The 15,797-nt window shown below is 43.4% G+C and overlaps 1 protein-coding gene across 2 annotated transcripts in view; it reads right to left on the reverse strand.

Moving 5' to 3' along the window:
- Window positions 1-15,797, reverse strand: part of UXS1 (UDP-glucuronate decarboxylase 1) — an 84,821-nt gene that overhangs the window by 28,349 nt on the left and 40,675 nt on the right. For both annotated transcript variants that reach the window (XM_012737643.3, XM_012737642.2), the window contains exons 6-8: window positions 14,770-14,950; window positions 4,710-4,814; window positions 434-493 (exon numbers count right to left, since the gene is read on the reverse strand). In XM_012737643.3, coding sequence (XP_012593097.2) covers window positions 434-493; window positions 4,710-4,814; window positions 14,770-14,950 — 346 coding nt within the window. The remainder of the gene's footprint in view (window positions 1-433; window positions 494-4,709; window positions 4,815-14,769; window positions 14,951-15,797) is intronic.

Raw genomic sequence — 15,797 nt, forward strand, 5'->3', positions numbered from 1 at the left:
GGCACTACCTGCTTAAGATCCTTCCAGAAACTGTTATACAACAGATGAGGCAATCTGCACACGTCTCTTCTCCCAGCAAGCTTTAAAGGCCAACCCGCAAGTTCTCGGTGGGTCAGGCCTGCAGCATGCATCGCTCACACAGAAGAGTAACATGCACCACAAGACTGGCAAAAAGATCCCTAGACTGTGTGATTTCCAGGGTCTCTCAGAGCAGGGTGGCAGCAGCACTTCTGAAGAATCATAAATGGTGGGTCTTCATAGGCCAGGTGACAGGGTACAGTCCTTCGCGGAGGACTGTGGCGACCCTGGTGGCTGAGACGGGAAGCCTGCTGACTATCGTGCACAGGAGGAGCACGAGTGGGCTGGGCCTCCTCAGAAACGAGCCCTGATCTCATCTAATATGGCACAAACAGCCCACGGGCCCCGCACTCACCTCCATACACCTCAGACGTGGAGGCCAGGAGCAGACGGGCGCCAACTCGTTTTGCCAGCCCTGTGGAAAGCAAAGACATGAACAGAAACTGTACAGGCCCAATTTTTGTGGCCAACATAAATAGTACTTTAATATTAAATCTGATTATCCATCCAACCATCTGCTCTTATTGCATCTGCTTTGGCACCAAAATAAAAACAAACCATAAAAAAACACAAAGGGACAGTATTTAGTTGGATACTTGTAGAAACAAACACTCAAAATCTGCTGATTTGATAAAGTGTGACTTGAAGAGTTTCCTAAAGACTCCTCTGCCCCAAATACCACTTGACATCTTATCAGATAACTTTACCTTGGTTGGCAGAAGGCCAACCCCCTAACTTCCACAATGGTCCACCTGTTGCTTCCCAAATGTGCCCATGCCTCCCTGCCTGGGACACTTCCCATCCATCTTCCTGCCACCTCTAAGGTTCAGCTTCAAGAGCACCTTCTCCAAAGCAACTCGCCCCAGCCCTCAATCCTGTTCTGGACCCCTTTCCTGCATTTACCACTCACATGGAGAACTGACTAGAACACCATCATCCATGGTGTGGAAAGTCTTCCAGATGTGACTCTGAAACGTGACTCTTTCCGAGTCCAAATGCTTTCAATGTGTGCTGGTTCATCAGTACCTCCAAGAAGCCCACTGACCTTCACTGAGCCCTGTGTTTGGGCAGGGGACGCTCTCATCTCCAAAAGCCACCACACTAGAGCGGGCTGAGCCACACACCCCTCGGCAGGCCTCTGGCCCTGCAGCACACGGGGAAGGGGCCGACGTGCTGCCCATGAGTGTTGCTAGGGGGTGAGATGAGGCATGCACACATGACGCAGGGCGCACCTGGGGAGGCCAGGGTGTAGCAGAAGGGTCCTGGCATGAGGGGCCCAGGAGTGACTTTGAGCATCAGGGACAGGGAAGTGGGGAAACACAAAGACACAGGTCAAAATGAGAGAACCTGGTGGCTAAAAAGACTGGGAATGCCAGTGTGCTTGAGGAAGAAAAGGCTAAAAGGATGCAGCTTAAGATGGAATTCACAGGCTATCAACTTCACGGGCCTCGCAGAAGTCTGTGAGGTAGTTCACCACGCTATGTTATGGCAGAGACAATGGAAATAGCTTCAAAACGAAGGGTTCTGAGGTCTTTTTCTTCTCTGCAATTAAACGTTTTTATTTTGAGATATTTGTACATTCAAATTCAGCTGTAGAAAGTAATACGGAGATTCAATGTGCCCTTCACCCAGTTTCTCCCAATGACGAAATCTGCAAAACTAGATAATGTCACAACCAGGATACTGACCTGTGACACAGTCAATGAATATTGTCACTGATATAGACATTCCATTGACACAAGTGACACAGAGCGTTCCCACCTCCCCAGGGTTCTACCACAAGCCCCTTTACGGCCTCACCCATCTTTTCACCTTCCCACCACCCTATAATCCTGGAAACCACTAATCCATTCTCTGTTTCTATAATTTTGACATTTCAAGAATGACAAATAAATGGAATCATACAGTGTATGACCTTTTAGGAATGAAATTTTTCACTGAGCATATTTTCCTCAAAATCCATCCAAGTTGCTGGGTGTGTCGACGGTTCCTTCCTATGGAACTGCTGAGTGGTGGGTCAGGGAATGGAGGCACCAGTTAATTTCATCAGTCGCCCATTACAGGACATTCCAGTTGTTTCCAGGTCTTGACCATTAAAATACAGTTGCTACGAACATTCATTACAGGTTTTCATGTCAACATAAATCTTTTGGGATAAATGCCCAAGATTACAATGAATGAGTCACATGGTACTTGCATATGTAGTTTAAGAAACTGTCAAACTGGTTTTCAGAATACCCATACCATTTAGCATTCCACCACCTGAGGTCATTCTAGTTTGTAGTTTTCTCTAAACTTTGGTAACATACACACATGACATACACAATGTGTTATATTCTCAAAAACAATTGAGCTTAAAGATTTTGAAGCCAGGACTATTCCTGTATTGTTTCTGTGGAATGATTTTGGCAAGATCCAGAGGCAGCTATCCTGGGATGAGGCCAGGGGAGCTATCCTGGGCTGCTGTGGTACTCAGGTGTTTATGTCGAGCCAGAAAAAGAAATTTCATCAGGCAAAGATGCCAAGCACAGGACCCAGAGGTGGGAAAGCTGCGGAGAGGGAAGGTCCTGACCATGAAGAAGCAAAGTTCGGCTCATCTTGTCTCAAGTGTAAAATGGCTAATGACAGCTCCTCTCAGTTCAAAACACAAAGTCCCATTTGGGTTCCTTTCCAGCCTACCAATGGTCTCCCTTTAGCTTGTGCCCACATCATTCCTGGAAGACCCTTTACCATCCTGCAAGACTCCACTTCCAGTCTCACTCGCAGGTCAAACCCTAGCTCGAGTCACTTTTGCTTGAACTCTAATAGCATTTCCTTGGGGCCTCTCTTTTGGAAACCTTCTCTTTCTGCTCAGTATCATCACTGAAGCTTGTGCCCATACAGCACCTCCTCGGCTAGACACCAACCTCCCTGGCAGAAGTCTGAGTGTGGTCCTTATCTAAATCTGCCCCCCAGTGGATAGCATAGTGCCTTGGGCATAGTGATTGCATCCTCTAAATAGAAAGAATAAATGATAGCTCTCTAAGCACTGTGTGCATGATGGGCTTTTCCTCTATGGTCTAGTTCTGGTATGGCAGAGGGGTTGGGAGGGTCTGAGACAATTTGAGGAGGGGATGGGAAACTGTAGCGGCAAGAACAGGTGCAGCCTCTACCATGGCACACCCTAAGCAGAAGCAGGGACACCCTGTTCTGTCCAGTTACCAAGGCAGGGGACAGTAACTAAGAAGGACAAATGCCCTTTTCAGACTAGAAGAACGAATCATCTTATACCACACAGAACTTGACCCTGTGATGGTTAACGTATGGGTCAACTTGACTGGACTATACCTTGCCCAGGTATCTGGTTAGATGTTACTTCTGGGTATGTCTACAAGGACGTTTCCAGAAGAGATTAGCATTTGAACCTGTAGACTGAATAAAGCATATGGTCCTCCCCAATGTGGGTGGGCCTCATCTGATCCGCTGGAGGCTTGAATAGAGCAAAATGGAGGAGGAAAGACATTGATCTTCAGCCCTTGGCTCTCCGGTTCTCAAACCTTTAAACTACGCCACCGGCTTCCCTGAGTCTCCAGCTTGGAGGAGGCAAATGGTGGGGTTTCTCAGCTTCCATGATCACATGAGCCAATAATCCTTCATAATAAATCTCTTTCCACATATCTATTAACATATATATCCTACTGGTTTTGTTCTCCTGGAGAACCATGATTAGTACAATTCCTCAAAATATTTAGTTTAAGAGACTCTAAAAACAATCTCTGGCTGCCCTTTCAGTCCTTCGGCTTCACGCTTCCCTCAAATTAAAATTTTGTGCTATATTTCCCAAAATCCATTTGTAGGACCTATTTTAAACGTTCCTATAATTAAATCCATTTTTTTTGCTTGGCATTTTAAAAAGTAGTCCCTTTCTTACACTTTGCAAATAATCAAAACCTCTAGCTTAAAAAAAAAAAAAACTGTGCTAAACTTAAGCATGAGTCTAATTTTAAACATTAACATGTGCATATTGCCCAGAGCTATAAATCTAAGGCATGTAATTTGTGAATACACACATATGGGCCACCCTTAACGATGCTCAATCTTTCATCTTTCACTAATGAGAATCCTGGAGTTCAGTCTAGAGCAGGTACTCAGTTTCGACAACCCCACATGTAGACACGGATTCTCTGTCTACTCCTTCAAGGATTGGTATTGAATCTCCCCTGTGTGCAAGGCCATGTCAACCCAACCCAATCTTTGGATCAGAGCTACTAGCACCCCTCTGCAGCAAGAGGCACTCATCTGTCCTGGGTGTTGGCCAACTGGTTTCAGAGAAGAGGAACAATGCTGGGCGATCACGTAAAGTGCTTGTGGTCACCCCAGGGATTTGCAAAGAGGCACTGAATACTATTTACTGCAATGCATGGAAATTAGGCAATCTTCCCCAAGACAAATTCCAATGACAAAGTCACACTGAAATAACACTGCAAAGCTGCCAAATGCCACAGGCTCTGCAGTGAGGGAGAGGGGTAAACACCCTGATCAAACTCTATTAGAACATTCAATTACCTATCTTTAAAATCATCTAAAATATTCCCAGCAAGAGCCAAAAAAACAAACAAAAAAAACCAAAAAACAAGAAAACAACAACTTACCCAACATGTTTAACGTCCCAATCGTATTGGTCTTTAATGTCTTGATAGGATTATACATGTAGTTTGGAGGGGAGGCTGGAGATGCCAGATGGTATATCTGGTCAACTAAAGGAGACAAATGGAAGCCTATTATTTCCAAGAAAAACACTAAAAAAATTCTGAACTCCTAGGAATTATACTGTACAATAAAGGTGTTAGTGTACCTTTTACTGAAATTCTAGTTTTTATCATACTAGTCTTTATACAAACTAATTTACATTTCTAATTAGAAGAATTTTAAACAAAAATAGAAGATCTAATTATCTGGAAACAAAAACATGTGCTTAGCCAGTTGTTTGGGTCTGTTCTTCTGTAACTAGAGGTAATCTGATTATCAAGTTGACTGTTTTCTGAGACATTTGTCCCAGATAAAGCTTTCAAACCTGAAGGAAGACATTTTTCAGGCACAGAATTAAGCATGAATATCTAAAGTAGTTTGTGAAGCAAATCTGACATAAAAGCAAAGACAGGAAACTATGGGAGAAATTAGCCTTTCCTTTTATTTTTATGCATTCTGTATCCATAAAACCAGACCCTGGGATGACACTTAGGGAGGGTGGTTGGTTTTTAAAGCCATGAGTGGCAAAACAATTCAGATTCCAAACAACTACCCCCTACTGTGCACAGGCATTCACTTTAACATCATGACCCACAGCCCTCTGCCACCCAGGTAACGCCTGTTCACAGCAGAGAGGCTCTGGAGAACCAATCTCTCCATGTGAAATGGCAATGATGGATAAACACTTGCGAGGAAAGCATCCTTCCAGACAGACCACGTCTGTATCATGCCACTCCACTTTAGCTACAGGTGAAAGAAAACACACCCACCATCCACAGGAGAACTGAGGAACAGGCACCTGAAAGCTTCACTGCCAAAATGAGTTCCCCCTTGTGTACAGGTATGCAAGAGCACCTGCAGGACTCCTCTGCCTATACCCTCCAGCTCCTCTCCACAGCCTGCCATCCTCTTCCTGACCAAGGGACTACTGCTTTCCTTAGGCTCCACAAGGGATCATTCTGGAGAATCTCAATCAACCCTTGCTCTGCTTCAGTCACCCAGCAAGGTGGTGCCTGGGCTCCTAATACCCTGACACAGGCGTTCTAGGCTGGGAGACTCTGGGCCTTCATATATATGTGTGTGTGTGTATATATACGGATATATACACATACACACACACACACACACACACACACACACACTTATACATACATTTTAAAAATCCCAGCTGAAAACCACTGAATTAATTTAAAAATGGAACCAATTTTTCTTTTAAAAAAATCTTTTTTCAAGAGAGCCAAGAAAACACAAAACCTTTAAAAACTGTGGATGATTTGTCAATATGCAAATGCATTGAATGGGTCTTCCTAAGAAGAGAAAAATCTTGTGACTATTGTCTCCACTCCCACAAGTTATTCTGAGTTGATAAATAGCTAAAAATAAAAAGCAAACAAAATTCTACTACACCAGTTGCAAGTTAACAAGACAGCTTTTTAAAATTAATTCTCACAAACTCCCGTCATTCTGGGGCCATGCTATCTTCTGCAGCTGACAGTCAGGACCAGCAGGGACTGGGTCAGCACCTGTACTTCCTGCCAACAAGCTCAAGGGCTGCAGGTGGAAATGGCAGGACCCTGGGACAGGCACTGAGTTTCTTCTTCTGAAAACACCTCCTCTCACCTGCTGCCACTCTGGAAATAGGATGGTGCCAGATTCAAAACACAATGAGTCTGGCTGGACCTTCAGAGCTGAGCGTGACACCAGAGAGCCCACTCAGGTGTGACAGGCACATCTGTTCATACAGACCGGGCTGCCCTATGTGCCTCAAAGACACTGTAGACCACAGTGCATGCATTGTGATCCTGCAGAACAAATTATTCAGCACTATTTTTACTCTTAAGGTGACGACGTATGCAGGAAAGACAGGAAACTGTGTTAAAGACTAAGAGGAAACATGTGTGCCCTGAGAGGGCAGGATACCGTCCTGATATCTAACAGAAAGCCACTACCATTAGCACACACCCTTCCCTCCCCCCCATCTGCTCCAGGCCACGCTTTCTTCTTCAAGGCTCTACCCCGAGGTCAGTGTACGTGGGAAACCTCCCCATCACCCCTGGTCAGAGATGATCCCCTTCTCGCTGGTGGCTTCTGATGCTTTGTGCAGCCTTGCCAAATGATTCACACACATATTCTTCACTAGACAATAAGCTCACTAAGCACATGACTCGAGTGTTTCCTTCCTTCTGATCTCCACACAGCTTTGCCTCTGCAGGGAGGGCAGGCCCCCGCCGTTACCTTGGAGCACACACGAATGCAGATTCCTGGGCCTGGTGCAGGTCTAATCCATCAGCATGTGCAGGTAGGCCTGGAAACCTTCCGCTTAAAACAAATACCCATCCACGGTGCTATGGCTCAGGCCAGTGTGGGAACAGTGCTCAATAAAAGCCAAGTGAAGAGATGTGCCATAAATTGGGGCTTTTCTATCCAAAAAGGCTATCCCACCTGGTTTGTCGTTTTTTCACCATTGGACAGGTTTGCCCTACTGTTGCTCCTGGAAAGCAACCCAGGATAACCATCAAACTGTCACGACACTTCGTTAGGCAGCAATGCTGATGCATCATCCCACGCAGGGAGAACCTGAAAACCCTATGAAACCAAAGTTCTCCGAGGCCCCTCTTCCCTAGGAGAGCGTGTTCTGCCTTCGTGTTGACAACGACGACTCCTCCAGTTCCTATCCTAACAAGGACATTGCAGCACCATCTGTTGATTAATTAATCTGGTAAGGAATTATGAAGGGGAGAGAAGAGGGGACACTTCAGAGCAGGGATAAACAGCCAGCAATCAGAAGTGCTACATAAATTCTAAGTCATATTAATAACAACCAGGTCTGGAATGTAAATAAAGCAGCAAAGTGAACCCTCACCGCACAGGAAAAAAAGCCCTCAGAGCATGTCAACTGCATAGTTCAAAGTACATGGAAAATGAGCATGACATTCAAAAATCCAAGTTGGGGGGGGAGAGAGAAAGACAGAGGGGGAAGGAAAGGCATGCCCGGACACAGGGTGCGCTCAATGCTGACCGCCAAGTGGCCCTGCCATGACCCTTTCACATTTACAAGGCCATGTGCCGTGAGCTCAGCTAGAAAAACAGGAGCCTCAAGAGAGGAGCCTAAAAGCCCCAATTAATGATCAACAGCATTCCTACTAGAAAGCTGGCAGGTCCCCAGGAAGGGGCTGGGTGAGGTGACAGCAGAGGCTGCTGGGCCCTGCTATGAACTCCGATGAGGGAAAAACCCAACCAGCCTAACCACAGACGAACTCCCTATGGATCCTCAGGATGGATTTCTCTGTGCCTGAAATCCGCATAATACATCAATTGAGAAGAAATAAATCACCGCAAGAACTCAGGGTGACCCCAAACCATTGCTCAGAATCCATCAGAGAACTCAAGCCTTATAATCTAACAAAGAGAAAATCCACATAAAAACCGACTGCATGTTTCCAGGCCTCCAGGCCCCCAGGCCCCTGCTGATTTGTTTTTTGCCTAATTTCCTGACACAGCTGCGTAGCTGCATCAAGGATCCTCCTGTGCCACACCCATGCTCTTGTGAACTGCTAAGTTCCACTTAAGGATTTGCAGCATGAAACTGAAGACTATGGAAACAAAAAAGCAAAATGATGGGTTCACTCTTTCTGTGAACACTCATGACTATTTAGCATACAGTAAAATACCATCATATAGATACCTGCTACAGAATTCTTTTTTCTACACCCCAAGTCAGAAGCCTGGCAGAATTATCATGCAATGTGATGCCACTCTCTGCAACATGGAGTCCCACAGCATGGCCCCAACCCTCCTCCCAGAACCTGGATTTATGATGGCAAACAGGATTTAAGAACAGACCGACCTTCTCAAAGTATAGAGACCAAATTTTTCTTGGCACAAAAGTAAAAAAGTTTTGCCTTGATTTCACATCAAATAGCATTTACTTAGGCAAAGGCTGCAAGTGACCAAGGTCTGGCCCAGCCCTTGGGATTACCCCCCAGTGCTGCCGGCTAAGTACTGAGGGGTTCATCTTCCCTCTGACAGCACCTCAAGGAGAAAGCATTTCCAGTACCCTGGGCTGCTCTGTAGGGAACCCCTGACAGCTACAAATTAAACAAGAAGGGGATCTCTAAGAGCTGCCAACTCTGTGATTTATATTTATATTTGCAATATAAACTGAAAGTTGAAAAAAGAAATTTCTAAATTATATTTCAACAGAAATACTCTAATCAGAGCTGCACACCTCAAATGTCTACATAAATACGGACCCACTATCCTTGGTTAACACTGCTCCCACCCTACCTTTTTACACTGGGTACCCAGGGTTAGTAACCTAGCTTCTCCTTTTTTCCTCTCGTGGAAGCCCCCCTCATGGACTCCTGTGGGACTGGAGCACTCAGGTAAATAGTGGGTAACAGAAAGGGCTCCGTGCCTTGGTTTCCTCACCTATGCAATGAGGAGAGTAACTGCCTACCTCTCATGAGCACTGAGAAAATTAAATATGCTAACCATAAACACTGATGAGAACAGTGCCTGGGAACACAGTAAGTGCCCAAGAAGGGTTAACTATGGTCACTTTCTTCTTTTATTTTCCTGGAATTCTTCTACACCAGTACTACAAGTTCCAGTATGGGTCTCCCCACAACACAATGGGCATTTCTGCATTTTCCTGTTCCCTACAGAAATACTGCTCTCAAGATTTCTGTGTATGCAGATGGTGGAAAAGTAAATTGGGACTTTTCAGGGAGGAATGGGATCTATATATCAGGACTCTGAAAAAACAAATGTTTTGTGATAATGATGACAAAGACTTAGATCAGCCGTACCCAAACTTTTTGGCACTAGGGACTGGTTTCATGGAAGACAGTTTTTCCATGGGGGGTTGGGGGGAAGGTGGGGTAGGGGCAATGCTTTCAGACAAATTCTCACAAGGAACACTCAATCTAGATCCCTCGCATGTGCAGTTTATAGGAGGGTTTGCGCTCCTATGAGAATCTAATGCCAGCTGATGTGACAGGAGGTGGAGCTCAGGTGGTGACGTGAACGATGGGGAGCAGTTGTAAATACAGATGAAGCTTCCCCGGCTCACCTGCGGCTCACCTCCTGCTGTGCAGCCCAGTTCCTAACGGGCCATGGACTGGGACTGATCCTTGGCCCCAGAGGTTGGGGACCACACGGACTTAGAATATATATACCAGGTGGCTTTCTGAAACAAGGTTTATGATGGCCCCAAATTGCAAACAACCTAAACATCCAACAACACAAGCATAATGAAACCTTACCACAGTCATACCATGAGAACTTGGACTTGCTAGTAAGTAATACAGAGGGGTAAAAAAACGTATCTTTGTAAAGGGATCTGATATACTCATACCACAGAATACTAAGTTGCTGCCAAATAAATAAAGTAGCTCTGTATGTATGATATAGAAATAGCACCAGGATACAATAAGTGGAATACAGTAAGATGCAGGGCAATATATAACAGCCTACTTTCACTATGAACAGGGAGAATTACCAATACCTATTTGTATTAGCTGGACTGCATACACACATTGCAGATGAATAAAAAAAAAATGATTAATAGTTTCTATGGAGAGCTGGGAACTGGAAAGATGAGAGGTGGAGGCCAGAGGGAGACTTTTTACAGTATTATCTTCTTTATTTAAAAATTGAACCGTATAACCATATTGCCTATTAAAGCATGTTTTTAATTTAAAAATCACATTTAGAAAAGGACTGGACGTTAACATCAACATTATTTTTGAACAGAAGGATTAAAGATGATTTTCTATTTGCTCTTTTATGCTTTTCCAAATTTTCTTTAACACATATTCTTTTCATTGTCAGGAAAGGATAGTCTTTTGAAAAGAGAAAAAAATGAAAGATTCTCTTTCATCTCATTCTTTATCAAATATATACACAAGAAACCTAATTCTTTCATTTAGTTCAAAGTCTTGTTAATTTCTCTCGAGACGATTTCTTTGATGGCTGTGTTCTGTAGTAGTCTGTTGTTTAATCCTAAGCATTTTGTGGTTTTCCAGCTATCTTTCTGTTACTAATTTCTAGTTTAATTCCACTGTGGCAGAGAGTACACTCTGTATGATTTCCAGTCTTTCAAGTCTGTTGAGGTGTATTTTATGGCCCAAAATGTGACCAATCTTGGAGAATGTTCCATGTGAGCTTGAGAAGAACCTGTATTTTGCTGCTGTTGGATCAAGTGGGCATTGTGGGAGCAGAAAGAAGGAAGAGATGGGGTCAGGAAGAGGGGAGTTATCAAAGGCAGGGAGGAACCCACTGAAGGAGAAAGAGAAAAACAGGCTTTAAACTACAGAAGTATAGAAATGTCTTATGCTCTCCCAACATAAATGCCAACTGAGGGAACATAATACTGAGCAAAAGTCAAAAAAGTGTTAATAATTTATTGTATGGCTCCATTCAGTGCACAAGCATGTATGTGCATACACTTGTGTATGTGTATGCATATTTATGTATGTGTGCATTTGTGCATGTGTGTGCACTTGTGTGTATATATGCATGTTTATGAGTATGTTTACACCTGTATATATGTGTATTTGTGTATGCATATTTGTGTGTACACATGTGTATGTGTATGCATGTTTATGTGTTTGTGCATGTATTTGTGTGTGTATGTATACTTGTGTATGGGTATGAACATTTGTGTGTTTGTGCATGTAATTATGTATATGTATGTGTGTATACTTGTGTATGTGTATGCATGTTTATTAGAGAGGGGGTGTGTGTGTGTGCGTGTCCTACACATAGACGTGGTAGAAATGGCCCAGAGCAGCTTTGGTATGAACATACCATTCTCACTAAGTTCTGGTTTCTCAGTAGTACTGAAATTATATAACCAATAGTTCTTGCAGACAATAAATGTTTATTGTTATGTGCAAAAAAAAAAAAGAGTACTAACAATAATAACGGCAGCTTTCACGAAAGAGCACTTAGTGTGGGCCACGTACTGAGGCAATTCCTCCCTCGCAGTAGTTTTCTATCGCTACCCTAGCAAATGTAGAAGCTTATAAAAATCCATTTGTAATCCGAGAGTCTGCAGCTCCGATGTGGTGTGGTTCTGCAGGTTCTCAGCTCTGCCACTCCCAGGTGGAAATCAAGGTGCCAGTAGGTTTGTATTCTTATCTTCAGAGGATGATTCAGGATGTTGGCAAGGTTCCCTTCTGTGAGGCTGCAAGACTGAGGTCCCGTCTCCCTGTTGGCCTTCAGCAGAGCCACCCGCAGCTTCTAGAGGCTGCCATCCTCTCTGGCTCACGGCCCCTACAGAGCCGGCCATGGTGGTTCGCACACCACGAACCTCTCCAGCTTCCCTTTTGTCGGGTCTCCCTGAGGAATCTCCTCTACCAAATCTCTCTGCCTGACTCTTGCTGCTTTTAAAGGCGCATGTGATTATGTGGGGCTCACCCAGATAATCCAGAATAATCTCCATTTTAAAGCCTGCTGGTTCCTAACCACAATTCCATCAGCAAAGTCCCTGTGTGCATCTCTGGATGAATGCTGGGCTGGGCACCTGGCAGGACACTGGCAAACCCTGCCTGCCAGAGCCCTGCCACCTGTACTGCTCTGTTAACCCCATGGCAGCCTCAGGAGGAAGGTGGAGTGGAAAGTGAGACAATTTATCTATTACATCATCTGTTTCACTTTACAAAAACTTCAGCCTCACCCCAAAATGAATCCCAAATAGATTAAATAGTTTAAAATTAAATGTTACAGCTTTTTTAAGTTATCAGATTAAATATTCATCTTCATCTAATCTTGGAAGAGTTATAGTATAAAAAGTAACAAAAGACATAACAAAGGAGAAATGAACAGATGAGAGTATGTTAAAATGATGAAATTTCCAGGAAATGTAAAAGGCAAAAACTAGAGTGGGGAAAAAATGCTAAACACATGCCCAATAGTTAACACCCCTATTATGAAGAACTCATACAAAAAGCAAATCTAAAAAATGGGTGAAAAAATCTATTTGAATTTCTTTTGTGAATTAACATGTTAGAAAGTGTAACCTTTTACAGGAACAAAAGAAATGTGCACTGAACCACTGGTTTTCAATCAAATTAGCAAGATATTTTTGTTAAATAGTTTTTAAAGATAATGTTTAATGCTACTAATGAAAAAGCAAAATAGATACCCCTGAATAATGGAGACATACTAGTATTTGGTGCAATTCATATTTAGACTCTTTTTGCTGAGGAAATAAAAACCCCAAAATCCAAAGATATTTATAATAAAATACTGGAGAACTTTAAGTAAGTTTAAATAAATTATGGTATGTTCAAATAATAAGTAGCGCTCAGTGATTATGTTGGCTTTTCAAGACACATTATACTGATATGGGGAAATGTTCACGATTTGGTAAGAATGGGAAGAAGCAGAGTCCTGCACTGTCCATGCAGGGGGAGGGCAGCTGATGGTAAAAACATGGGAGTTGGACAGTCCAGGGCTGAGTCTGGCTCTGCCACTTAATAGCCTTATAAATCTGGGCAGGTTCCAATCCGAATGTAGTTCTCCACATATGTAACAGTGGGGATGGCACCTCTTAGCTCTCATGGCTATGGTCAAATTTGAATGAGAATGAACGTCCAGTCTGTGTGATCCTGAGAGGTCCTAAGAGCAAGCACCTGCTGGCAGCTCTCACCAGCACACCTCAGAGAATCTGGGAGGAACAAGACCTTTCCAAGTCTATGTAAGGCCCCTGTGTTTGTTTCCTGTGGCTGCTGTAACTAAAGTACCACAAATTAGGTGGCTTAAAGCACCAGAAGTCTTTTCTCACATGAGTTCCAGAAACCAAAAGTCTGAAAACAAGGTATCAGCAGGGCCACACTTCCTCCAGGCTCTAGGGGAGAATTCTCCCTTGCTCCTGCCAGGTGGGGTTGGCTTGGGGCTGTATAACTCCACTCTCTGCCCAGTCTTCACATGACCTTCTTCTCTTTGCCCCACCTGTCTGTGTCTACACTAATTCTCTCTCTCATAAGGACACTTATACTGGAATTACAGCCCACTCAGGTAATCCAGGTTGAACTTATCTGAAGTTCCTTAATCATATCTGCAAAGACCCTGCTTCCATAAAAGGTCATATTCAGGCTCTGGGGTTAAAACATATCTTCTGCAAGCCACCATGCAACCCATTACAGACACAAGCCATAATTCCTTTAAAGTGGCAAAGTTATTAGAGGAGTTCAAACACTTCTAAGTGGGATTTTATTATTCATTCAGAATTCTGTACTGGCTAACATCCTATAGGCAGTTAAAAGCAATTGCACGCAAACAGCTCAAACATCAGACTTGACAGGCAATAGGAATATCGTCATAGTTGGTTCCGGCTGTCATAACAAAATACCATAAACTGGTGGTTTATAAACAACAGAAATGTATTTCTAAAAGTTCTGGAGACTGGGAAGTCCAAGATCAAGGTTCTGGCAGATTCCTTGTCTGGTGAGGGCTCACTTCCTGGCCCCACAGATGGCGCCTTCTCGCTTCATCCTCCCAAGGTGAAAGCGTCCAGATTGCTCCCTGGAGCCTCTTTTATAAAAACACTAATCTTATCCATGAGGGCTCTGTCTCCATGACTAAATCACCTTCCAAAGGCCCCACCTCCTAATACCATCACCTTGGCATTTGGATTTCAACATAAAAATTTGGAGAGGACACAAACATTCAGACCACTGCAGATGTGGACTACACAAATGCTACTTCAACAGGTCCGTGAAGTTCAAAACCAGGGGGCGCCATGTAATAGTGAAGACATATTCTTCACTATTACGACCATTCTTTATCACAGAAACTAGCATAGTGCCTTGTACACAGTAAGACCATTTCAAAACTAAAACACAACACGACATGCAATGTGGCTGAATCAGACAGCTCACCTTTGTGATCTCACCGCTTTGGCTACATCACCTACCAAGCTCTAAATGGTAACAGCATACGGTTTTCACTCACCTTCAATATAGAGGGGCTCCACCACATCGTGGTTAATTAGTTCAAAGTTCTCGTGTCCGATCCAGTGCTCCACGTTTCTCTTCCTTCCCGTGAAAAAGTTGTCTACCACAGTTACCTCGTGGCCGTCCATCATGAGTTTGTCGGTTAGATGGGAGCCCACGAACCCTGCGCCACCGGTTATCTGCAGCAGGACAGTATGTGCAAAACATCCCAGAAAATGCACATGAGAACACAAGCGATGACTGATTCCATGGAGAATCATCTTTGATGCAGTCACAACTTAGAATTTGGGAGGTGCGGAGGAAAGTAGGAAGACGACAAAGGTTTTAGGCAGCCTAAAAGTTCAAACTACCACCTAGTGAATAATATGCAAAAATCATGGTTACAAATTTAGAATTGTCTTCATTGACAGAATTTCATGTCATTCGAAGGTTCTTGTTTTATAATAGACAGGATGCTGAACATTGCTTATGTGGTTCTGAGACTACTCCTGCAAACTTCTAGGACTACTTTATGGAAAAAGTGATTAGCAAAATGTGGATCTGGTGAATTACCAAAAAGTATGCAATATTTAAACTGGATTCAAAAATCTCATGAAAAACTAGTATCTTTTAAAAAATTATTTCTTAACAGAGAGGATCTCACTTTGTTGCCCAGGCTGTAGTGTGGTGGTGCAATTATTTATAAGAACAAATTAATAAGCAAGAGAGATGCTGTTTGCAGACTAAAGCCTTAAATGATTTCCTCCACCACTTGGTTAATTTCTGAGTGGCAATGTGCACACTACGTTGTGTCGACTGCCCAGGCAAAGAGCAATATGATGCAGCTAAAAGAGGTCACAAATGTGAAGAGTCAACTGTGTTTGAAAAAAATTTTAAATAAAAAAAAGTTATTCAAATTAATTATTCAAATTAAATAATATAATTGTAGGGGGCAGGATAAAAAAGGCCTTCATTTTTCAGATGGCTACAGGAGGTGGGAGTGAAAAGAACAAGTTCAGAAAACAGACTTGTGACATGAAACTGTGT

The sequence above is a fragment of the Microcebus murinus genome, chromosome 3, assembly GCF_040939455.1.
Source record: "Microcebus murinus isolate Inina chromosome 3, M.murinus_Inina_mat1.0, whole genome shotgun sequence".
NCBI lineage: Eukaryota > Metazoa > Chordata > Mammalia > Primates > Cheirogaleidae > Microcebus > Microcebus murinus.